Source organism: Schistocerca cancellata, chromosome 2 (genome assembly GCF_023864275.1).
Source record: "Schistocerca cancellata isolate TAMUIC-IGC-003103 chromosome 2, iqSchCanc2.1, whole genome shotgun sequence".
Taxonomy (NCBI): domain Eukaryota; kingdom Metazoa; phylum Arthropoda; class Insecta; order Orthoptera; family Acrididae; genus Schistocerca; species Schistocerca cancellata.
The window spans coordinates 899,972,147-899,998,759 of NC_064627.1; the positions used below are offsets into that span (position 1 = coordinate 899,972,147).

General features: G+C 40.9%; 1 protein-coding gene across 1 annotated transcript in view; it reads right to left on the minus strand.

Moving 5' to 3' along the window:
* Positions 1-26,613, minus strand: part of LOC126162838 (brefeldin A-inhibited guanine nucleotide-exchange protein 3) — a 294,784-nt gene that overhangs the window by 126,150 nt on the left and 142,021 nt on the right. Inside the window, exon 12 of the mRNA XM_049919600.1 lies at positions 17,699-17,846. Coding sequence (XP_049775557.1) covers positions 17,699-17,846 — 148 coding nt within the window. The remainder of the gene's footprint in view (positions 1-17,698; positions 17,847-26,613) is intronic.

The window sequence follows — 26,613 nt, forward strand, 5'->3', positions numbered from 1 at the left end:
CATTTAGTAATACAGATCTATTCAAGAAGCAGAAATAGTTCTCTTTATTGACAATGGAGAAACTTCAACAGATTCTCTGAAAATGGACTGTTACTGATTTTAGATAAAACACAGTACACATAATTCAGTGCTTTCAAAGCTTGACCTCGCTATGAAAAATAATGCACGAGGATAAATCAATACATGAAACTGAATAATCTAAATACTTGGGTATTTATGTTGTATATTGACCATAGATCGATGCTGTTGTGCTTCTAGCACAGCATCTTCACCCTGCAGATTGCTAGCCCTCAGCCCACAGGTGTCTCACCTCCACATACTATTGACAAACACCACAAGGGCATCGTGTATTGTGGACACGATTCTTTATACGAACAATCTGTTGATACTCCACTTGCTACAGGCATCACCAAAGAGCACCAGCCCCATACTTCCAAGCAGCACACATATCAGGAAACTGGTTGCACTGTTGTGGAAGGAAGGAGTACTGTCTGCACATCACATGGTTGGAGGCAGAAGTACTTCTGCCTGCTTGATACTTAAGGGAAAGCACAGCCTCCAGCAGCAATATTCAACTGTTCACTCAGTCCTGGGCCAGAAGCTGGATACACCTCACAGCTCACCAATCAGAACTTGCCAAGCCAGCATGGACCCTTTGTTCTACAGTGCACCATCTCTGCATTGCTTCACAGTATGCCACGCCACACAGCCCTCCTGAATACTGCTCTTACTACCAATCAGGATGTGGCTTCCCTTGGAATTGGTATGACACCAATGAATTTTGAAACTTTCTGGGAGATTAAAACTGTGTGCCGGACCGAGACTCGAATTTGGGACCTTTGCCTTTCGCGGACAAGTGCTCTACCATCTGAGCTACCCAAGCATGACTCATGCCACGTCCTCACAGCTTTACTTCTGTCAGTACCTCGTCTCCTACCTTCCAAACTTTATAGAAGAGTCTCGGTCTGGCACACAGTTTTAATCTCCCAGGAAGTTTCATATCAGCACACACTCCACTGCAGAGCAAAAATCTCATTCTGGATACATCCCCTAGGCTGTGGCTAAGCCATGTCTCCACAATATCCTTTCTTTCAGAAGTACTAGTTCTGCAAGGTTCGCAGGAGAGCTTCTGTAAAGTTTGGAAGGTAGGAGACGAGGTACTGGCAGAAGTAAAGCTGTGAGGACAGGGTGTGAGTTGTGCTTGGGTAGCTCAGATGGTAGAGCACTTACCCGTGAAAGGCAAGGGTCTTGAGTTCGAGTCTCGATCTGGCACACAGTTTTAATCTGTTTCATGTAAGCGCACACTACGCTGCAGAGTGAAAATCTCATTCTTACCAATGAATTTTGTTCCTGTTACTTTCAAGTGATCATGAACGATCTTTCAGTCATTGTACTTAACTTTATTGTGAACTTGTGCCGTGAATAAAATGTTCTTAAGTTCAATCTGGAAATCATCTTTACTAAAGCGTGCATCACCCACAACAAGTCTTAACAGTGGCAACAAAAGGTCTAACAGATGGTAAGAATGTGCTTTTTACTATTCTCTTGTCACATGCCAGGAGACACTGTTTTACTGCACAGGTTGAATACTTCATGTGAGTGATAACTTCAACCTGTGTTTACATTTTTTGCATTTTTGTCGACTGCATGGACTTAAATGCCAAGTGTTTGTTTGGTATACCCTAAGGGTTTCTGGAGGTCACTGCTGGTGGTGAATCAATATCATGTGGGACAGTTCATCACTGATGTAACTATCTCTTGTTAAACGAAGTCAAGAGGACAGTTTATCACAGGTAGTTGGTGTCACTTTGCCAAGTGTCAGGGCTGCTCCAGTATCAGACTTAGCAGCAGTACCTCATTTGGCTCCAGTGCCTCCATTGGCTCTTACACCATCTACTCATCTCATTTACGGCCCATCCGCTGCCCACCTCCAGCCATTCCAGATGCTACTCTGCATACTGCAGCCATGATCAGACCTTATCCAGAAGTTGGTATCACAATTACATATGATGATCGGGTTCAAGTCCACACACTGCAACTCATGGGCCATCAGCCATTGTTGTCCTGCCACAACCCACACTACCCTGCAATTTCACACCTTCACCACAGAGATGCAGCCGTGGTGGCCTTTCTTATGAGGGTGGCAAAGCGCATGACACATTTTCCAGCTCCTCCGAGGCCCCTACATTCTCACTGCACCCAATACACATGCCACCAACTCACTGTACTCTGGATGTGAGCTCAACACTGCTCCCCTCCTCTTGCACCTTCAACAAAGGATGCAGCCAAAGCAAGGGTAGCGCACCACTTGGAGACTTAAGTCCATGACGCTGAAGGCGGCTCTCTGCACACATCATCACAACTCAATTGCCACCTAGCCACTGCCATTTCCCAGCCTTGCCCAATGCTGACAGGCTGCAGTCTCAGTGTCATTCCCCAGCTCTATTACAGCAGAACCAAAAGCTGTATCCCAAGGTCAAGCTCAGCTCTGCCTGCCAATATGCACCACCACTTCCAGCTGATGCACCCATGGTAGACCTCTTTCCCTCAAGGACAGCACAGCACCACACACCTCTGCTTCTGTGTAACACACATCCTTCTCTGTGGTATAGATTTTTTCCGTGCTCCTGTGCCCATTCCCTTTCTCTTCCTTTCTGTGGCATATCTCTGCTCTCCAAGCTCCATCCTACATTCATGCACTCCTTATGCCCCCTTTCATGCTTCTGTGCCACTCCTCCCCTATGTTCTCCTAGATAGTGACAGCCATTCACAGTTTGTCAGTGCCTTCTGACTTCGCGCCTATCGTTAGCACTTCCACCCTATCGGCACTGCTTTGCTTAGCCCTGCCAGTGCCTCCAGCATCTTCACAGCTCACATAAGGTCAACTGCAGCCATCGTCAGCCCTTCTCTGGAGGTTGCCTGGACATATGATGACGAGGTTGAAGTCCATACACTGCAGCTCCTAGGGTCATTAAATAATGATGTACTGCTTCACCGGGCCTGCCTCTGAGGGCCACTGGGTGGCACACAACAGGCTGCTTTCTATGCTACCACTAATTCTCCTGCACTTTCTCTCTGCAGCTTGGCCCGGATCAGCTAAAACCTGGGCAACATCCGCATCAGACCATGTGGCCCCTGAGTCCATTGGACTGGGCTGCAGTCACTCTGGACCCCTCATTCTTTTGGACCTCTAATGTCACCCGAGGGAAGCTCCAAAGCAAGTTGGCTTCAGCAACTTTTCGAGGGGGGAGGGGTGTTGTATACTGGCCATAGACCAAACACATTGCACTTCCAGCACAACGCCTACGCCCTGTGGGTTGCTTACCCTTGGCTTGCAGGTACCTCTCCTCCAGAGACGATTTACAAATACCACAAGGGCATCCATCGCATATTGTGGACACAATACTGTATACAAACAATCTTTTGACACTCCACTTGTTACAGGTACCACAAGGGTGCACCAACCATGCATCTGAGAAGTGCATGCATCAAGAAACCAGAGGCACTGCTATGAAGGGAACAAATACCGTCTGAACATCACGTGGTTTCAGACTTTTTCCTGCTGGATATTTAAGGCAAAGAATAGCCTCCTGTGGCAGCATTCCGGGCCGGTAGCTGGCTACATCTGCTAGCTCATCAATCAGAACTGCTGAGAGTAGCCTGGACGTCCCATTCTATACTGTACCATCTACACATTACTTCACAGTAAACCACACCATGCAGCCCTCTTAGATGCCACTCTTACAGCCACTCAGGAAACAACTTCTTTCGGAATTGGTACGAAGAAAGTGAACTTCATTTCTGTTACTTTCAAATGGTCATGAATGTTCTTTCAGTTTTTATTTGACATCAAATTTATTGTGAACTTATGATGTGAATAAAGTGCTCTTAAGTTCAACTTGGAATTCATCTTTACTACTGCGTGCATCAACCACATCTTAAGAGTGACAATGAAAGATTTAACAGTTTATCTTGAAAAGCACCTGCACTGGTAGTCAAATGTAACTGAACTACTTAAAAATCTTAGCTCTGCAGTTTTTGGTTTATGCATAGTATCACATTTTGAAGACTAGAATGCCAAAAAATTTATTTGCTAATCAAATTGTCATTCAGTAACAACTTATGCATCATAATCTGGGGTAACTCATCACTGAGGGGAAAAAGTATGTTTCAGAGAAGTGAGTAATAAGGATGTGAAGAATTAAATCAATAATAAAATTTACTTCAAATGCAAAACTAAAATTGTTTCTACTTGTTATCTTCTTTGTGTGTGTGTGTGTGTGTGTGTGTGTGTGTGTGTGTGTGTGTGTGTGTGTTCGCGTCTGTGTGCGCGTGTGTGGGTGGGTGGGTCACGCAAATATGTGCGAGAGCAAGCCCACACGCTTGTGCATGCTTGTATGTGTGGGTGTTTTAAGAGTGGCAGTTCCAGCAACAAACAGATTAAATGGGTTTCCTCAGTGACAGGCCAGAACATCAGATTCTTCTGACAATATCTCACAAACATATAAACATATTCACAACATAGTATCTGGCTTTCTGTTTCATTAGGTACATTGCACGAAATTTTAATGGAATTTTTGCTCACTTCTAGTATGATCCTACAGTCACTCTTAATAGCGTCAATCCACATCTTGAATAGTGTGAAATGTTGCCTAGCTGATATACGTGCCGATTTTACTTCTTTTCTACTTCTGTCTACCACTAATTGTAGTTCTTAAGATCTGTTTGTACTTTCTACCATTTTCTCATAAGTGTTTCTGATTAGTTTTATTTAGTTCAGTTAATTCTGTATAACTTATATTGTCATTTAGATTAATCCTGCAAACCCCCAATTCTTTAAAGAATCAAACTCTCATGTTCAAACATCTTCAAACTTCCAATTAGTTTACGAATGAGATACTGTGTCAAATATTTGACGTTAAACATGTAAGCAAAAAAAGTTTAAAAAAGGTTTGAAATTATGTTTAAAGTCTGTTGGAAGTCACTAAATGCTCTCATTATCAAACACTGGATGAGCAGAGTCTGGGTAATTTGCACTCCATTTTAAGCAACAGCTAGTTTCTCATACATCTCAATGCTTACGACATAATATCCCCTGAAATCTGTATCATACAATGATATATTTTACAAGTACATTCACTGGTATATGTTGATATTGTCTGCAAAATGTGTTGCAAATAGAGTTAGTAGTAAAGAAGTAATATATTAAAATGTAATGCCTGATGCAACAGTTTTACTGCACGAACAGTGAAAATGTATTGATTGATTGATTTCTTTATTAATACATGTAACAATTTACATTGTGTGGACTTCGTCAGCAAAATCATATACAATACAATATACCTACAATTTATATACATAAAATTAATATTTACACACCTTTTTAAAGTATATTACATTAGTTTTATATCCTTGTGTAATTGTCTTATAGTACTGTACAATTCTGGATTTCATATTATAATTATTTCCTCACGTATTACAAAGCAGGCTACTTTAATTACACTACATTTTTTAATTCAGATAGTCCGTTACTGTGTAATAACTTTTATTTAATAAATTTTTTTTTGTTTTGTTTTGAACTGTCCAATTGTGTCAATATCTTTTATATTTTGGGTAATTTATTATATAATTTAACGGCATTGTACAACAAGCTCTGCTGAGTTTTAACTTTATTTTTCCTCTCTAGATGCAGATTGTATTGGTTTCTAGTTTCATAGCTGTGTACTAAAGAATTTTTAACATAGCAGTCAATATTTTTTTTCCATACATAATACTTTGAAAAATGTATTCACAGGGTACAGTTAGGATTTCCAGCTTTTGGAAATGTTCAAGGCAGTGAGCCCTACTGCCACTCTTGGTTATTATACGAATTGCTCTTTTCTGTAATTTGAAAACTATTTGATTATTTTTACTGTTGACTCCCCAAAATATTATTCCACAGGTAATAACAGAGTAGATGTAAGAAAAATATACAGATCTGACACATGTAGTATCACACACTGCAGTCAGAATTCTAAGAGCATAGCATGCTGTAGCAGTTCTGTTACTAAGCATTTTAATATGTTCTTCCCACTTTAACTGACTGTCAACATGCATACCAAGAAATTTTGTGTAGCCTACACATTCTATAGTTTCACCGTTTCACTTAAAGTTGTTATAGTGTGGTTTTTTGCAGACACAGAAGTTAACAGCATTTGTTTTTTTTTTTAATTTAGTGTTAATTTATTATTGGATACCCACTCACATACACTGTTTAGTGTTTGTTCGGCTTTTTCTTTCAGTGCATCTGGTGATTTGTCACTGATTAGAACATTTGAGTCATCTGCAAACAATATTGCTTGTCCATGCTTGATGCTCTGTGGGAAGTCATTTATATAAATGAGGAATAATATTGGGCCAAGGACACTACCCTGTGGGACACCTATATTTACATAATTTGGGTCTGAAGTATACTTTACAATATAGTTTGAGCAACTTGAAATATGTGAGATTTCAGTTATCTGTCGTCTATTTTTTAGATATGACTGGAACCACTTTTTCACAAGTCCCCTTATTCCCAGTTCATCTAACTTATGTAACAATATGTTGTGGTCTACTGTATCAAACGCTTTAGTTAGATCAAGAAATATACCTGTTGTGTAGTTAGCGATAACTTTTCATTTCACCATTTTGTGGGGTGTGTGCGATAAAAAGTTTCAGAGCGGTTTGAAATTATGCGCAAAGTTTGTTGCAAGTCATTAAGTGCTGTCATTCTCAAATACTGGATGAATATAGTGTGAGTATTTGCACATGATGAACTACACTGCCACAAGAGAGATAAACAGGCCCTAACTGTAATGGTTGTTTTAGTGTGTCAAACATTTAACATAAGATTATACCTCTTAATGAGTACATTTCAATAGCATTTTAAATTCAGTCCGTAACTATACAAAACATTGGAAATAAAATTTTTGTTGCCATTGGAGGCTGTTAGATACACAAACTTTGAATGGGACAGTGCATCATGAACCACGAATCAGTTTAGCCCTTTAGTAATACATATTTCTTCTCCTCTCCTTTGGTCAACATGATTCTGGTGAAATTCTGATCATATTTTTCCTAATAACTGTGCTATATTTATTGGTTTCCAAAAGAATGAATGTAATAAACTCACATCCTATTTTCCGTTTTAAGGATACTCTTTCTTACATCTCTTGAACCTTGAACTGGCGTGTTCAGTTATTTGATACTTTTGTTTGTTTATATAAAAATCTCTGATTCAGTGACTGGATGCTTGTGTATCTCTTTTTCTTGGTGTTTAGTTAATTTATGCCTTACTAAACTGTGGTCACTGTGGTGGACTTTGTTTAGCACTGGTGTACTCCAAACCATAATTTATTATTTGTTAAGATAGTGTTTGATAACACATAAAAGCCTCCTAGGAGACACCACCTATTGAAGGCACCTTCAGTGAAGGGCGGGAAGGTTTGCATGTTCTGATGAAGTTGAGAGCTGTGCCGGCAGTAGCGTAGCTAGTGGCAGTGTCACCCAAACCGAAGTGGCCTCAAATGAGGAACCAGACAAAATGCGTCCCACAACACAGGGCAGGAAGAGTTTTAGAGTCACACAGCTTCCCTAAGGGAGACAACCTCAACAGAAAACCAGTCAAATCATGACACCTAGAGGTGGCAGCCCCATCATGTGGCGTAACCTATGCAGCACTCTTAATGCAGCCAAGGGATTGTAAAATTACTCACAAAATCACACACAACCTCAGACACAGAACTGGATTAACTAGTGACAATTAGAGAATCTTGAAGCACAAACAATTTGGGGTTACAGATTCTATGTCTTTGGCAATGCGAAATATCCAAGGCTTGACCAATAAAGAGAGCAAGTTAGATCAGGAATCCAAAGAGAGGAACACAGAAATTGCGATAATAACAGAAACTAAGATAATGCTAAAAGGAACAAAAGATTTGACAGACTACTGGGTACCTTCCAGTTGTGCTTCACAAAGAAAAAAAGCTAGTGGTGGAGTAGCAGTTTTAGTAAATGATAAATAGAGAAGAAAAATTCATGAATGCAGCTTCATTAATGAAAGAATAATGACAGTCAGATTTCAAAAATCATCTAACATCATAAGTATTTATGGCCCAGAGGAGGCAAGGTAGGACGATACTGATATTTTTTATGACAACCTTCAGAAAAAAGTGAACAAAACTAACAAGACAGACCATGTTGTCATCGCTGGTGATTTTAATGCAAGAATAGCTGGAAACTTAACTGTACCAGGAATAGTAGGATTATTTAGAGAAAAGGCTCTTAATAATAATGGGCATGAGCTACACCAATTTGATTCCTTTAATAATTTTAAAATTACTAATACATATTACTGGGAACAAAAAAATTAGAGAAGCCATTAAAGAAAAACAACTAGCTTATTTGACGTTACTACAGGTAAAAACATCAGAGAATTGGGAAACATACACAGTAAAAAGGAACCCTGCTGAGCAAAAAAGTGTACAAAGCACACAATGAGTGGTGGGACTTGTTTATAAGCACCTTAGAATATGACATACACAGTAGACAGTATTGTGGATACAAAGTCATGAAAGCTCTGAACAAAAGGAAGAAAAAGACACTACCTCACTGAAGATTACACCTAATGAAAAATGGCTATATCCCAGCCCACAGGGCCGAAGATGACACAGGAGAAACTATGCAGAATGCAATTGTAGATCCAGTTACTATGGAGGCGCTACAAGAGGCTTTGACAGGCATGAAGAACAGGAATGCTACCAGAATAGATGCAGTAAGTGCGGAACTAATTAAAAGCGGAGGGTTATTACTAGATAAACGATTTTTACACTTAATAAATGAATGCTGGAGGAACTGAAAGATCATAGACTCTTGGTATACAGTAGGATTTCCCTTTCTTTTTATGAAAGGGAAAATCAATGATGGTAAAAACTTTTGTGACATATGATGGTAAAAACTTTTGTGACATCAGTCTTCTGAAAACTCCCTACAAACTATAATAATCAAAAATCACATAAAGCTGCTATTTCTGAAGAACAAATAGATTTATATCAAGTCATTCATGCACAGACAATGTGTTTATATTTAAAAACATTATAGGAAAGCACAAAGAATTTAATATAGAATCCCATATGGCCTTTATCAATCTTCAAAAGGCTTTCAACAGTGTGATAGCGAATGGAAGATATGTCTGAATATGAATACTCTTATCACACAATAGAGGTAGTAAAAAATTAGTAGACGTAATTTGCTAACCAGGATGTGAGACTAGGGTGTGAAATATCACTTGTCCTTTTTAATATTTACATTGACTACATTCTTCATAAATGGAAATGTAAAGTAAACAAAGAAATTCAGATAAAGAATGAGGAATACCTGAATGTGCTTCTGTTGCAGATGATGTTGTTATTATTCAAAAGAATTATGATGACCTCCAATGATCTGAATATCAGCTGAAGGAAATAGTCAATAAGCACAACTTAAAATTTTTAGTAATAAAATGAAAATAATCATATTCTGAGGAAAACATCCACTCAGTTCAAAAATTGTTTTGCATAATTCAGTTTTAGAACAAATTTCTCAAATCTCTTATTTAGGCTATTCTGTGTGTTTTGATTCTGACTCTAATATTGACAATAATATACACAAACTGCAATCTGTATGTGGTATCATTAGTAGAACATCAATCCATTTAGTTCATAAAGACACCATCACAAAATTTTAAAAGGTGATGGTGATTCCTGAGTTATCCTATGGAAGTGAATGTTGAGTTAAAAATAAATAATTAATTAATAAATTTAATAATAATAATGTTACACAAACTCCGCCATTGCCTGTTGCAAGCCCAGGGCCGCATATCGCAAGTGATGAGGAAGGAGGAGTGGGAGGATTATCAACAACACTAAAAAAACCAGGGTCCATCTGGTTCCGGATGGTAGTAACCTGTTATAGGGCCCCTTGCCAAGGTTACAGTGAAGACCTCAATGACGTCTACGGTGGAGAAGATGGACTTCAAATTAGCATAACGTGGCGGAACAGGTAGCCCAGTACTCGGGACTAATGGAGTATATTAAATCAAAGTATATCAAATCCAGGTATACCAAATCGAAGTTGCGTCTGCAGTGGTAGCCACCGGTGACTGGCCAGCGTCTATTCACTCAGTGAATGCGGCTGCAATATATGCTTCAGGAACTGACAATCCCTGAGTCTAACAAACCCAGTGGGTGGCCAATGGACACCAATGCTTACAAGAAATCATGACTCGTGTAAGTAATAACAGCAATACTCCAGGTGGTAACCAATCCACCCGTCGACAGGCGGCAACCAGGCACTCGGATTCTGGGGGACCCGAACTTCCACGACCACAGACAAAGTCGGAGTTCTCTGGCAAACTCCCACACAAGACACCTTCAGCATTGACACTCTCATACAGCCTGGAAAGCTGCACAACCTAGTGACAGAACTCCATAGGCAGAAGATACTGATCCTCACACTGCAAGACACATGTATCACAGACGAAGACACCACAGACAACGGCAAGTACCACATCTTTAAATAAAAAACCAATAGGCAAGTTGCCAAAGGCACTCCACTGTTGGGGATGGCCTCTGTGGTTCATAATATGATACTCAAATCCATCAGAGAAGTCACACCAGTAAACAATCGACTGATGACCATGTGCATTCAGTGCGTCAACAAAAAAATACACACTGATCAATGTACATGCCCCTACTAACCAGAGCAACAAGAGAGACCCACAGTCCGCAGATAAATTCTGGTCAACCCTTGACAAAGTATTATTCAAAGACCCCAAGGATGACATCAAACTTCTTATGGGTGATATCAATCGGCAGAGAAAAAATGCACAGGAAAACAGTTGGAAATTATCCCGCACATAAATTCACTAACAAAAATGGCACACGGCTCAAAGAACTTTGCCAGTAGCACAACCTCAAGCTCATGTCGACATCCCTCAGAACCCCAGAAAACAGAAAATCTGGCATTCACCAGTCCAGCAATTACGCAAGTTCCAAACTGACCATGTGGCAGTCTTGTACCCAGTACAGAAAGAGATCCATGACATACAGGTACATTGTTCTGACCATTACCTAACATTCATCAAAGTCTAGTTCACCTCCAAGAGAATTTTCTGTAAGGAAACTCCCCTACTGAAATTTGACACAACAAAGATTGCTGACTCTGGAGTGAAAGAGGCTTGGGAAAAAGAACATACAAATGACTGGCAAAATCACAGAAAAAGCACAAGCCCTCATTCCTCTGAAGAAGAATACCAAGCACCCCTGGTGGGACACTGATTGTGAGAATGCACTCCGTCACCAGGAATTTGGCATACCAGAAACACAATAGTACCAAGTCCCCAGAAAATTTACAGATGTTCAATGAAACGTGAAAGACAACAGTAAAAATTTTTACACAATCCAAGAGGAAATACCTGAAAGAACAGCTAGACACTATAGAGGACAACTTCTGCAACTACAACGCAAGGGACTTCTACAGGATGTTTGCAGGGCACATCCGAGGATACACGCCACCAAACCTCTTTTTAAGAAATAGTGACAGAAAACTGGCACTGACAGATAAGGAGAACTGTAAGGTGCTGGCAAAGTACTTCTCAGAACTTTTCAATTGCCCAGAACCCACAGACAGATTCCCAGACAAGGAACTTACAGACAGACACACAGACTCACTACCTCCAACACAAGAGGAAGACCACAGACACATCCTCAGCCCCAAAAACAACAGGACATCTGGTGAAGATGGCATAGTGACCGAACTACTGAAAAACCTTGGACCAAACTCACTCAGAGAACTCACACAGATCATCACTGACATATGGACATCAGAAAAGTAGCCAGACGACTGGAAATGCACACTGATCCACCCTCTGCACAAAGAGGGTGACCCCACAGAGGTGAACAATTACAGGGGCATCTCACTAATACAAGTCACATACAAGGTACTCGCAGCATGCCTACTCCAAAGAACACGGGACCAACTGGAACATAAGATCGGCGAGTACCAGGAAGGCTTCCATCCTGGTCATTCCTGTGCAGAACAAATCTTCAATCTGAAGACTACCCTGAAAATCAAAGCCCTCAGGAACAGTCCAGTCACATGCACCTTCGGTGACTTCCAGAAGGCACATGACTCCATCAACTGACAGTTATACACTACTGGCCATTAAAATTGCTACAACACGAAGATGACGTGCTACAGATCCGAAATTTAACCGACAGGAAGAAGATGCTGTGATATGCAAATGATTACCTTTTCAGAGCATTCACACAGGGTTGGCGCAGGTGGCGACACCTACAACGTGCTGACATGAGGAAAGTTTCCAACCGATTTGTCATACACAAACAGCAGTTGACCGGCGATGCCTGGTGAAACGTGGTTGTGATGCCTCGTGTAAGGAGGAGAAATGCATACCGTCACGTTTCTGACTTTGATAAAGGTCAGATTGTAGCCTATCGCGATTGTGTTTTGTCATATCGCGACATTGCTGCTCACATTGGTCGAGATCCAATGACTGTTAGCAGAATATGGAATCGGTGGGTTCAGGAGGGTAATATGTAACACCGTGCTGGATCCCAACGGCCTCGTATCACTATCATTCGAGATGACAGGCATCTTATCTGCATGGCTGTAACATGCAGCCACGTCTCGATCCCTGGGTCAAAGGACGTCTGCAAGACAACAACCATCTGCACGAACAGTTCGACGACGTTTACAGCAGCATAGACTATCAACTTGGAGACAATGGCTGCGGTTACCCTTGACGCTGCATCACAGACAGGAGCGCCTGCAACGGTGTACTCAATGACGAACCTGGGAGCACGAATGGCAAAACGTCATTTTTTCGGATGACTCCAGGTTCTGTTTACAGCATCATGATGGTCGTATCCGTGTTTGGCAACATCACGGTGAACGCACATTGGAAGCGTGTATTCGTCATCGTCATAGTATCACCCAGAATGATGGTATGGGGTGCCATTGGTTACATGTCTTGGTCACCTCTTGTTTGCATTGACGGAACTTTGAACAGTGGACGTTACATTTCAGATGTGTTACGACCCGTGGCTCTACCCTTCATTTGATCCCTGCGAAACCCTACATTTCAGCAGGATAATGCATGACCGCATGTTGCAGGTCCTGTATGGGCCTTTCTGGATACAGAAAATGTTCGACTGCTGCCCAGAAAATGTTCGACTGCTGCCCTGGCCAGCACATTCTCCAGATCTCTCACCAATTGAAAACATCTGGTCAATGGTGGCTGAGCAACTGGCTCATCACAATACGCCAGTCACTACTCTTGATGAACTGTGGTATCGTGTTGAAGCTGCATGGGCAGCTGTACCTGTACACGCCATCCAAGCTCTGACTCAATGTCCAGGCGGTTGTTCTGGGTACTGATTTCTCAGGATCTATGCACCCAAATTGCGTGAAAATGTAATCACATGTCAGTTCTAGTATAATATATTTGTCCAATGAATACCTGTTTATCATCTGCATTTCTTCTTGGTGTAGCAATTGTAATGCCCAGTAGTGTACATGAACAAGGTTTGGACGGAAAGACACTGCGACTGATCAGACACTGACAGACACGACATCTAAGGTGAAGTTCAAGGGGGAAATCCCCAAACCCTTTGAGATCAAGACAGGCGTTTGCAAAGGTGACGGACTCTCACTGCCCCTCTTCAACCTAGTGCTGGATAAGGTCATCAAGGAATGGGAGAAAGAGCTGCAAATACAAGGCAAATACAAGGCCAGTGCGACTTGGATGACGCAAGGACAAGCTGGATGATGGTTGTCTAGCCTTCGCAGACAACTGGCACTACTCACAGATAATGAAACTACAGCAATCAGACAGACAGAAGTACTCCAAGAGTGTGCAGAAAAAATAGGGCTACAGATTTCCTTTCAGAAAACTGAGTTCTTCTGCAGGAAATTAAACATTCCAAATTTGAACACAAAGTATGGCAAGATCAACAGGGTCACACACTTTAAGTACATAGAAGAAGTGCTCGAATCAACAGGTAAGGAGAAAATTGCCCAGAACACTAGGTTATAGAAAATGAAGAGAGCCTTATACAAAACATAGGGTATTTACAACAAGAAATGTCTGTCCACCTGCACCAAACTGCTATACGCCAGTGAGACACTGATGATATACACAAAAGCCGACCTTGAGAACATTCTAACACAGGAAAGAAAAATCATTAGGAAAATTATTGGGCCAAAACTCATGGACAATGGATATAGGCTTCACTTCAGGGACACCACATAGAAGTTCTCCAATATCACAGCAGACATTAGAAAGAGGCACCTAAAATTTTATGGACACATAAGCAGACTCCCACAGACCAGACTCACCAACAGAATCCTCAGGTACACCCAGAGACTCAAGACCACTACACCCTGGATGACAAGTCAAAATTGATCTACAAAGAGCTCAAGGTAGATTCAGTGGACATCATGGAAAAGGCATCTATAGACACAAGGTGTACAAGTCGGAAGTGATGTCAGAGAAAGCAGCAACTAAAGCCCAAATGCCAAAGTGGACAGAAAAAAGGAAGAGAGCCTTTAGTGAACGAATGAAGGAGTACTGGAAGAACAGAAGAACAAGTAGTCATGAATGTTTCGCATGGTCTGTAATGTGTGTAACAATAATAATAATAATAATAATAATAATAATAATAATGATAATAATACACACAGTAGAGGTGATGTTCTTAAGTAAAACAAAGGGCTGCACAATAATAATAATTATAATAATACACACAGCAGAGGTGACGTTCTTAAGTAAAACAAAGGGCTGCACAATAAGATGCACAATTAGAAATGAAGATATTAAAACAGAATTAAATATTTTCAACATGAATGATAAAATTTAAAAATACTGTGAAGATTGAAGACAACACCTCATGAGAATACCAGGTCACAGAATTCCCCAGAAAATCCTGCACTACAAGCCCAATGGAGAAAAAGATACTGAAAGACCTGTAATGATGATGACGATGATGATGATGATGATGATGACATATACCAATTTCATCTTTATTTTTTTCATAGTACATTTTCTGCCAACTTTGTTTTGAAGAATACATTTACAATTTATCTTCGGTTCTCACTACTGAATACAATTAGTGCATGTATCCCATTATTTCTACAAAGCAGACTTTTTTTTTTTAATTTCATCACTATGTTCACATTAAATGATCTATTAAACAATGGAAACTCTGGGATGGAATGTAACAATATTATGAAAAGGAAAGTTGCTACTCACCATATAGCAGAGATGCTGAGCCAGGCCTTCATCAAAATTAGACCACAGACACACACCTACACACTCACACAAATGCAACTCACACACACATGATTGCAGTCTCCAACGGCAGTGGAGACTGCAGTCGTGTGTGTGAGTTGCATTTGTGTGCGTGTGTATGTGTGTGTCTGTCGTCTAATTTTGAGGAAGGCCATACTAGCCAAAAGCTATATTTGTGACAGTTTCTATATTGTGCCCATCTGCAACTAAGCATCTTCGCTATATGGTGAGTAGGAACTTTTCATAATATTGTTACATGATCTATTATTATTGATTTTTTAAACATCTCAAAAAATATTCAACTTCATAAGTTTGTGAGGATTTTGTGATACAAGCTTGTAAATGGACTTTTGAATGTTAACTTATGTGCATATTAACAGTTTTAACGTCATAGTAATATAGACAGCTGAGAGTGTTATCTGAAATCAACAAATTAGAGTTAATGCCTAGTATGAAGTAGAAGTTGATTTGAACAAAAGGAAGGGCAGTGACTTTTTCCAAAGTAGCTGCTCTCCTCACCCCCCCCCCCCCCCTTATGCATGTAAAAATATATGAGTGGACTAGCACTTGGCATAAGTTGTGGCAGTATGCTTTATGGAAGAACACTTCAGTAGGTGCTTCTGCTGTTACTCTGTAACTTGACTCATCCCACCTCTGAATACATTACTTTGAGATAAAAGAGTTATGGAACACTGTGTGTGACTGAATGAATTATTTATGAGGAATGACATCCATTTGATTTGTTTGTAACATCACTTTTGCTGCAAAGGATATGGTAAACCACTGTTAGCAAAATTTGTCTACTATTTTCTTACTCAGAATAAAACCTTCTCCTGTATAACTGAGATAACAAAAGTCATGGGATAGCAACATGCACATACACAGATGGCAGTAGTATAATGTACATGAGGTATAAAAGGCCAGTGCATTAGCAGAGCACTCATCTGTACTCAAGTGATACATGTGAAACAGTTTCTGACAAGATTATGGCTGCACAACAGGAATTAAGAGACTTTGAATGTAGAGTGGGAGTTGGAGCTAGACGCATGGGGCATTCCATTTTGTAAATCATTAGGGAATTTGCTATTCTGAGATCCACAGTGTCAAGAGTGTCCCGAGAATACCAAATTTCAGACATTACTCTCACCACGACAACACAGTAGCCAATAGCCTTCTCTTAACGACTGAGGGCAGCAGTGTTTGCGTAGAGTTATCAGTGCTAAGAGACAAGCAACACTGCATGAAATAACCACAGAAATCAATGTGGGATGTATGATAAATGTGTCCATTAGAACAGTGTGGCAAAATTTGGCAGTAATGGGTTATGGCAGCTGATGACTGACATGAGTGCCTTTGCTAACACGTTGACATTATCTGTAGCATCTCTTCTGGACTCGTGACCATATTGGTTGGATGCTACATGACTGGAAAACCATGAACTGGTCAGATAAGAGTCATTTCAGGTGGTAAGAGATGAGGGTAGGGCATGAGTGTGATGCCCACCCCATGAAGTCTTGAACCCAAGTTGTCTACAAGGCACTGTGCATGCTGGCAGTGGCTCCATATTGGTTTGGGCTGGTTTTACATGGAATGGATTGGGTCTTCTGGTCCAACTGAACCAATCATTGCCCAGAAATCATTGCCTGGAAATGATTATGTTCAGCTATGTGGAGACCATTTGCAGCTATTCACAGACCCAAACAATGGTGTCATGTCACCAGGCCACAACTGTTCATGATTGATTTGAAGAACATTCTGGACAATTTGAGTAAATGATGTGGCACACTGATCACCCAACATGAATCCCATTGAACATTATGGGACATAACTGAGAGGTCAGTTCTTGCACAAACTCCTGCAGCAGCACCACTTTCACATTTATGGACAGCTGTAGAGGTAGCATGCCTCAATATTTCTGTAGGGACTTCCAAGGACTTTTTGAATCCATGCCGCATCGAGCTGCTGTGCTACATTTGGCAAAATGAGGTCCTACACAATATTAGGCGGTATCCTGTAATTTTCGTCACCTCAGTGCATACTCCTGTAACTCTGTAGGAAAACACTCATGTTGGTGCAGCTGTATCTGGTCTGTCTACTAAACCAGTTGTAATTACTTCCTCTACTATCACTTCTATTTAACAAGACTGTTTTTCATTCCATTGTTATGAACACTTTTTCCAATATAAAATGTGTGTTTTGTGTGGAAAACCCATAAAGTTTCAAACTGGATAGGGCTGATACCTGGCATTTCCACCACACATAATGGCAAAATTTTTGTCATGAGCGGCAAGAGGAAATACTAATTTATAAGGAAATGCAAACAATATTTACCTTGGCAGTATTTTGAAGAGAAATCCTGAATTGCTTCATCTACTTCAATTGAGCTACGTAGTGCCAAAAGTGATGGTAGCAGGGATTGTAATGTTTGCGCAAAATGACGAGCATTATGTCTTTCAACATCAGTGTATTCCTCACGAACCTGAAAAGAAAAATCAAATTAACAGACATATTGTGAATGCATATCAAACTGTAATACATTTTAATAACTTTCTGAGCCAAATTACTAAATGAAGATATAAAACCTCTGTAGTAATAATGGAAACTTACTCGAAGATCCTAGAAAGATGAATACTCTTACTTTTCAAATCATGCCAGTTAAGCTATAATTCTTGACCTTATAACAGCTGGCACTCTGTCATCTTCAGGAATTAAAACTACAGACTGCCAAGAATGGCAATGTGTTCTACTTAGCTTTTCCGAAGCAGTGAAGGCTAGAACCTTCCATAGGTGAAGTGAGTTTATATTTGGTTTGCAAGCTCAGTCAAGCATCCGGCAACAGATCCAGCCCCATGGCATCACAGACAGCAAGGAGACTGTACCGTCACTGAAACTGCCATTCCCATCTTCCTATAACCTATGAAAATTGTTCTTTTTTTTCTATGTAATCAAAGTCACTCCCATGTCCTGTCCAGTGTGTAACCTGATCTGTCTTGGAACTGTTGTGCATAATCGAATCTCAGCTGCCACCTTTGTAACTGAATACCTGTAAATTGTAGCATACAACATTATTGTCATTGTTTCCAGCAGTACTTTGCAGCCATTCCATTCACAATGTTGTACCACGGCTGACTTATTTAGTCCCTTTTCTTTGTGATGTGTGTATTCAGCACAGTGCTCAGCAACACTGGGAATTGTTTGTCCTATGTAAATATTGCCACATTCTATGTAATGTCATATATAATGGGCACAGTGTAATGTCATATACAATGGCGTGGAAAGTAAGTCTCAAGCCATATTTCAGAGCAAGCATCCTATCCTGGTAGACATCATGCCACAGTACAATACGAATTCTGTCTTCTTCGCATCTTCAACTGCAACCTTTGCTGGTTACACCAAAAGCCTCTGACATATCTATAATGGTGCAATGGTTATCATTGAAAATATGACTTAAATACTAGCATCCAGGCTCAAGATGGTCATCCCTAGAAATCATCTTCACCTTATGCATTGTAGTGTAGCCTGAAATGACAGCAAAGTCAGCCTGTAAATCAAAGACTACGCTGACAGAGTTGTTGACACCAAATGTACATACAGTACATGTGCCGGTTAGAGAATAGAATTTATATAAAACAGACTTCACACACCTTGGAATATAGTTCTACACTGGGTAACAGCACGGGACTATGCAAGAGAGCTCAATGCTGTGGAGAGGGCCCTTGCAGCAATACAATGACACAGCATTTCACCATGGGCCTGCAGAGGGCTGCTAGTCATTGCCCATCTAATTACTGAAATCAGGGACACTTCAGCTCATGGTACATGTGGCATTTGCAGCAGCAACACCATGAAAAACTCACTTTTGCACATAATAAAGATTAGCCATCCAGCCAGGCATGCCATCGAATCAGCAAGTCACCGAGTTGGTGTATGCCACTGAGTTAGCTTCTGCCATGAGATCATTCCAATCCAGTATCATCTTGAAAGGACCACCTGGCAAGGTGTCCAGCTACGACCTGAAGGATTGAGAGTCAAACTAAGGCCCTCCAAGGAACCAAGCCATTGGCGCACCTGCTAGCAACAGTCACTACCAGTCAGTCATCTAATACAGAATGGGCAGTGTCAGCCTACAGCATCTGCAGTGATGCAGCTCAGCCACTGGTGGGGGATATTTACTTTACAAGGTCATAACATGCCTGGGCCACACTGAGCACAGCAGCTTTTGCCTAGTAAGACACTTCTACACTAGGCCCATGGGTCTAGGCCCTCCTTCCAGCACTGCCAGATGTGGGCTTGAGCTTATCATTTGAACTATTGGAGAAATGAAGGGATTGTAATGCCTTCAAATGATTTTTGACTGGGCCCAATCCACCTCACTCCACCAGAGAACACCCACAATCTCTAAAAATGACAATACGTTGAAGGAAGAGATAAAAAAATCTGAATAGTTCCCGCATCACTATAGGGAAGAAGATATCAGTGTATTGAAATGGTTGTGTCAAAAGCTGCTCATATTTCATCACAGAATCTTTTTGGTCCAGTGTTTGGAGGCCACAGACCACAGTTCTCTGACCAAAAGCTATGCTGAAAAAGAAGACAAGAAGACCTCTACGAGCAGAGAATGTAATGTTGCACATGACAGAACACCAAGTGAAAGATGTCTTGATTGAAGAAATGCACACAACATGAAAACTTGGCAGGAAACTATGGAAACACGGTTCACTGGAAGATGCAATCAACTGGGAGTAAAAAGTCAGTTTAAGGCAATGCAATAAGACAGTTATTATGAATTGTGAGGTCAAAACATGACAGCTGGACAAGTACAAGACACGTGGAAGCATTTATACAGGGTGTTTATAAATGAATATTGGGGTTTTAACACTTTATAATATTTATTACATTAAACTTATAGTTATAAATGATATGTCAAATGAAAGAGCAATTCAAACAGTTTTACCAAGAACCTCACTGGCATAGCGAAGTAGTACGCAATTGGTTGAACTTCTCTGTACCCAAGCACTGGATAGGTCGCAAGGGGCCCAATGACAGGGCTTGCTACACATGGCCTCCACATTCACCCGACCTAACTCCATGCGATTTTTTCCTTTGGGGCTTCATCAAGGATCGTATCTACGTGCCTCTGCTACCAGCAGACCCCTCTGAATTAAGAAACTGGATTGAAGAAGCTGTTGCTACAATCACTGAAGACACAACACTTATCACCGTTTGGGAAGAACTCAGCTATAGACTTGATGTGTGCTGTGTGACAAATAGTGCTCACATTGAACATTTATAAGGTTCTTGGTAAAACTGTTTGAGTTGCTCTTTCATTTGACATATCATCTATAACTGTAACTTTAATATAATAAATATTATAGTGTTAAAACTCCAATATTCATTTATAAACACCCTGTATTTGCACCTAAATTGGATTGGAGTAACCACTTGTCTGAATGAATTACAGTAGAGTGTCAATTATCCGAAGTAATTGGGGGACATGGGTGTTCGGAAAACTGTTTTCTTCGGATAATCTAACTGTACATGTTTATTTGCCAAAAAGAAGTACTGTACAGTAAATTTATTCATAAAAACAGACATCTCTTTTAGTATTTGAAAGTAACATACAAAGGCAACTTCAGTAGGAATATATAGTATGTGGCACAGTTTATTAAACAAAAATATATACATATTACATACGCATTTTGCATGAACAATACACACAGTATACAAAATTAATGTTTAAAAAAATCCTTTATTTTGGGCTGTCTAAGCAAGCCTACACACATACGAGCAGCTAAGTCACGTACTTTTTTCGTTACAGATATCTGAAACTGGTCACTTTCATCTTGGGCTTCAAACTATCGCAAGGCACTATCTAAACAAGTGAACGCCTCAGAAGCTGTTGGTATACTTTCATCTTCACTTTCTGGAGCACTGATTGATGAGATGCTGGCGGCATCATTTTTATCAGTGACGACGTTTACAACTCGCTGTCCTGCATGATTTGGTGTCCTGGATCTGCATCATCGATATTCATCCATTCATGAACATCTTCTTCATCACATTCGTGGCAATCTATTTCTTTCAGCATACCGAGAATTTCGGTTCATATCATTCTGCTCGTCATTTTTAATCATACCTTGTGAATTTTCTTCTGGGTCCAAAATTTTATTCCAGGCTTTCTTCAAATTCTCTTGGTTTGGGAGTGAGGGGGATGATGGACGGTAGGGTGGGAGAGTAACAGGTGCGAGCGAGTACACAGTTCGGTTAAGCGGTCGTTCGGTTGACCGACGTTCGGATAATCGACGCTCTACTGTAGTTTTTCACCATATGCTTGCTTAAACAGCTTACTTCAATTTTTACATACAATAATACTGCAACATCACTACTGCCTGGAAATCCTGTAATTCCCCAAATGGCTTGTGCAGTCTGCTTTACCTTGTTAGTAAAAATGCAATTTAGTTAAAAGCTATGGTAAAAACTTAAGGTTAACAACATTTCAGACAAACAGGACCAATTATATGCCTAATAAATAAAGAATGACTGAAATTTCATAATACCAATTTATTTTTCAATATAATACCCGTGTATACTACACTTAGGGGCACACTCAGATAACTTCTGCAAACCATTCAAATAAAAGGTCTTCAATTTCGAGTCCAACCAAGCACTCACAGCATCAATTACTGGATCATCATTGTCAAATCGTCATCCTCTGATGTCATTTTTTATGTTTGGGAATACGGTGGATGATGTAACAATTTGTCGCCGCAGTCACGCAGAGTTTCCAATGTTGTGAGGGCTTTGTGCACCTATGCATTGTCCTGATGAAAAAGACCCTGCTTGCCAATTTTATGCGCCTTTTTTTCTTCATCTTTTCTCTCAAACGGCGCACAAGAGTGTAGTATGAGGCATTGACAGTTTTGCCCTTTTGCAAGTAATCTACCATACTTATCCCTTCTGCACCCCAGAAGACCACACCATCACCTTACTGGCTGATTTTTTTACCCAGGATTTTTTTTGGGTAGGGGATGAAGGACATTTCCATTATTGTGACTGTTGTTGTGTCTCAGGATCAAAGTCGTGAAACCATGTTTTGTCCATTGTCACATACCTTGCAAGAAAGCCATCTTCATCAGCTCCAAATTGGCAGATGATTTCTTCATAACACTGCACACGCTCCCATCTCTAATCTGCATCCAAGTCTTTCATCAGGACCCACAGAGATGAAACTTCCTGCATTCCCAAAATATCCACAAGAATGTCACAAGCACACCCATGGGAGATTCCAAATGTGATTTTAATGTGGTGCTACATTGTTCGATGATCCTGTAAAAACATATCACGAATTGAAGTCACTGTTTCATCAGTGACAACGGTGGCAGGCCTTCTGCACCTTGACGCATCTTCCATGTTTGAAGATGGACACTCAGTTTTTTGCTGTTGCATAAGATGGAGCACTGATCTTAAATGTATTCCACATGTCCTCTGCAGTTTCCTTGGGTGTCATTCCCTTCAAATGAAGGTATTCAATCACAGCACAGTTCTTGATTCTCTCGATATTCCCCATTTTGCTTACACTACAGTATACAATGCATCCTAGCGGCAAAGCTAACAAAGCTGGAGCCATGAAATTTGACTTGCAAACCCTCAAGGTGGTGGTATTTGTGTAAGACATTACAGTAACTATCTTGGGCTAGAAACTTTTTGGCTGCCCTTGTAAACAACTCAAACATGGATGGCAAGACCTTGAGTTTCAAACCAGATGGCAGTGTTGAGATAGCATGGAGTTTTGACAAGTGTTACACTCTTCTTCTACCAAAGATGATGAGCATGACATTCACTGTACTCACACAGATCTGTATTGCTATCTAAGTGGGGACAGGAAAGCTTTTTGTCATTAGTATAAATTTGAAAAGTTTATATTTATGCAAATCGAATATGGCTGACACACACAAATTAAAAAGTGTTTCTTTAAATAATTTCTCTGTCTGCAGAAATTGAAAGACAAAAAGGGTAAAGATGCTGTGGTGGCATGGCCGCGCAATCTGCCACTGCAGTGTTTGTATTTGGTTCCAGTGGTAGCCGGACAGAGCAAGTACATCACTGTCGCCCGCAGCCAGTGCCCTGGCCAGCAAATACAAATACACGGGGCCACCATCAGTAGGGCCTTTACACTTGGATCTTCTCCACCATACATGAGATTTGCATGTTGACTTTTCATCAGGGCATTGATGACCATGATGTCCATCGCTCCCTCTACCCAAATCATCATCATCATCATCATCATCATCATCATTATTCTCCACCATGGAAAACGTTCTTGAGTCAGACCATCTCCATGTCAGTATGCAAGCAGTTGTCAGTGACAGGGCTCTGTACTCAGTTAATAGTTGTGTTAATGTTTCTGTAACCTTGTCATTATTTGTCCTGCAGTTATCACACAACCGAATTTTTGTGTATGTAGGGGTTGACAAAAAGAGCGTATATATAGCAGTTCTGGCAAAGAGGTAGTTCATTCTGCATGTGTCTTCCATGAGTGATATGGGTCTAGCGTTGATTTAATTGCTCCTACAGCAGAAGCAACAGGTTGGGCAACAACAGCAGCAGTTAGATGGGTTCATCCATTATTTATATATTTGCTGGGAGCACAGGCCTCACAGCCACTGCTGCCTAAATCCTACATGCCCATCTGCTGCCCCCCTCCCCCAACCCCTACCTTCCCCTCCTCCAGAGTTTTCACCATTCCATGAAGCAAAGAAAGGCTGAGAAACACATCTGCAATGTCTGCAGCAGCATTTCAGTTAGAAGATCTATCACTGCAAAAAGCTTCTTTCTTGTTGTGGATTGCACCAGAAAGCTTTCATTTGCTTCGAAAACTTACCCTATTGAAAGGCCCTTTAGCATTGTCATTTTCTGAAATGCTTAGCACTTATTATCTTAAGTAAACCCTCTGTGGTGGTTTCTTGTATGGATTTCCACCGGTGGCAAAAGAAACCCGGGTCTTCTCAAGCATGGGTAGTCAACCTCCATTTGTTAAGTAGGAAGTGTAAATTTGTGTATGCTCACTGTCAACACTGCTATGCCGGTTCTCTGATTTGCAGCATCATCCTTCATTCCGAATTGAACAGGAAGGTCTATTGGGAGGCATAGGCTTAGCATATAGAAGACCCAACAGGTGACATGGTTTTTGCTATTGCTAAGGCTTTTGAAGTGTTACACATTGTGTCTGAACAGTTTGAGGATGTCATGAACATTGTGTTAGTGCACTCATTGGCACAGCTCTGCGTGACCGTCAGTATACCTGGAGGCCTTCAATTTGTGTCTCTTAATTCATTCCGGTCACAATCAGATGTTGCTGTTTCCCACCGCAGATTTTTGTCATGTCCTGACTGTTTCCGTGTACATTCCCACACCGCTGCTGCCTGCATAGGCATGCCATCTGTGTCGCTTGCCATAAAAAAGGCCATGTGGCCATGGTCTGTCGCAGTTCCCGCATGGTCAGGCCTTTGACACAGATGTGAAGTCCACAGAAGTGCATAGAGTTATGCCAGTCCATGGCCACAAGCTTAACATCCCCACCAGGATGTTCATGGTGCTGTTGGTTCAGCAACAAATGTTCTGTTTCCAGGTCAACACAGGGTCCTCTGTGCCCCTCATGAAACTGAATATATATGGTCATCTCGGTCAACTACTGTCTCCTCAATAAATTGTCATTTGTTGGTTATGGAAACCAGCCCTTTCCTGTTCAAAGAGAGTTTACAATCGACACCAAGTATCAACTGGTCATAAGAGTGATCATGTTTTTGGCAGCAGACAGTGCAACACTGGAGAACACTTTTAGTCTCGATGGATTCATGGTCTTTGGGTAATTCAAGATGCAGTACATCTTGTTTCCAATTCAATTCCATTCCAGGAACTGGACAACCTCTACCATAAGTTTGGTCCCACATTTTTGCCAGGTTTGGGGGTGGCAAAATCTTTTGAGGGACACACAACCCTCAAACTGATGGCCATATCTAAATATTGTCATGCTTGGCCTCTCTCCTTCACCCTGAGATCGGCAATCGAGGAGGAACTCGACAGGTTGCAGGGCCTGGGTATCACTGAACTGGTTGCCTCCACCCAACGTGCTACGCCATTGATTGTCATTTGCAAACCTTCTGGGGTGCTTCATTTGTTTGGAGATTTCAAATCCACCACTGATGCTCAGTTGGTAGTGGATTTTTATAAGATTCCACAGACTGACAAAATCCTCACGAGACTGGGAGGTGGTGAATGTTTTACAAAAACTGATTTGGTGGATGCTTATCTACAGCTTCATCTGGATTCTGCTTCCCAACAGATTACAGTTATCAGTGCCCTGTTTGGATTATACTGTTACATGTGTTTGCCTTTTGGCATCGCACGTGCCCCCACTAATTTTCAACAATTCTTAGAAAAAATTAACATGCAACATTCCCCATGTGCAAACTACCTAAATGACATTATCGTCACAGGGGTCTTTATGACAGGACCATCTTGACAACCTTCAGATCTTTTTCAATAAACTGGAAGAGGCAGCCTTAAATGCAGCCTGCTGCAATCAAAATTTTTTCAGGCTGAAGTACAATAAGTAGGCCACATTCTTTCGAAGTATGGCATCCATCTTATGCAGCATCATCTAACAGCTACTGCCAACCTTCCTAAATCACGAAACCTGAAAGAGCTCCAAGCATTTTTGAGAAAAGTCAGTTACTATTCAAAATTTATCCCCAGTGCAGCAGATGTCATTCATCCCTTCAACATCTTTCAGAAGAAAGATCTTAATTTTGTTTGGTCGGTGGATTGCGATATGGCGTTCTCCCCCATCAAGCCTTTGCTAGTGTCTACCCTGAGCAAACAGTTGGTTGTTGCCACAGACATTTCCTAGTAGGGACTTGAGGCAGTTTTGTCTCACAGGAAAGCTGATGAATCTGAACAACAACATGTGCAACAAAGATGTTGACAGTTGCTCAATGTACTTATTTACAAACAGAAACAGAAATGTTGGCAATCATCTACACGGTCCACAAAACCCACATTTTCCTTTACAGAAACAAAATTACATCTCATCACTGACAAGAAACCACTTGTGGAGCTTTTTGGCCCCCTATTCTTGGCTTCCTGACTGGACCACACAAAGACTTCAGCGGTGGGTTTATTTTTGAGTGCGTATCTGTAAGAGATTCATTATTGTCCCACTGTTCGTTAGGCAAATGCAGATGTGC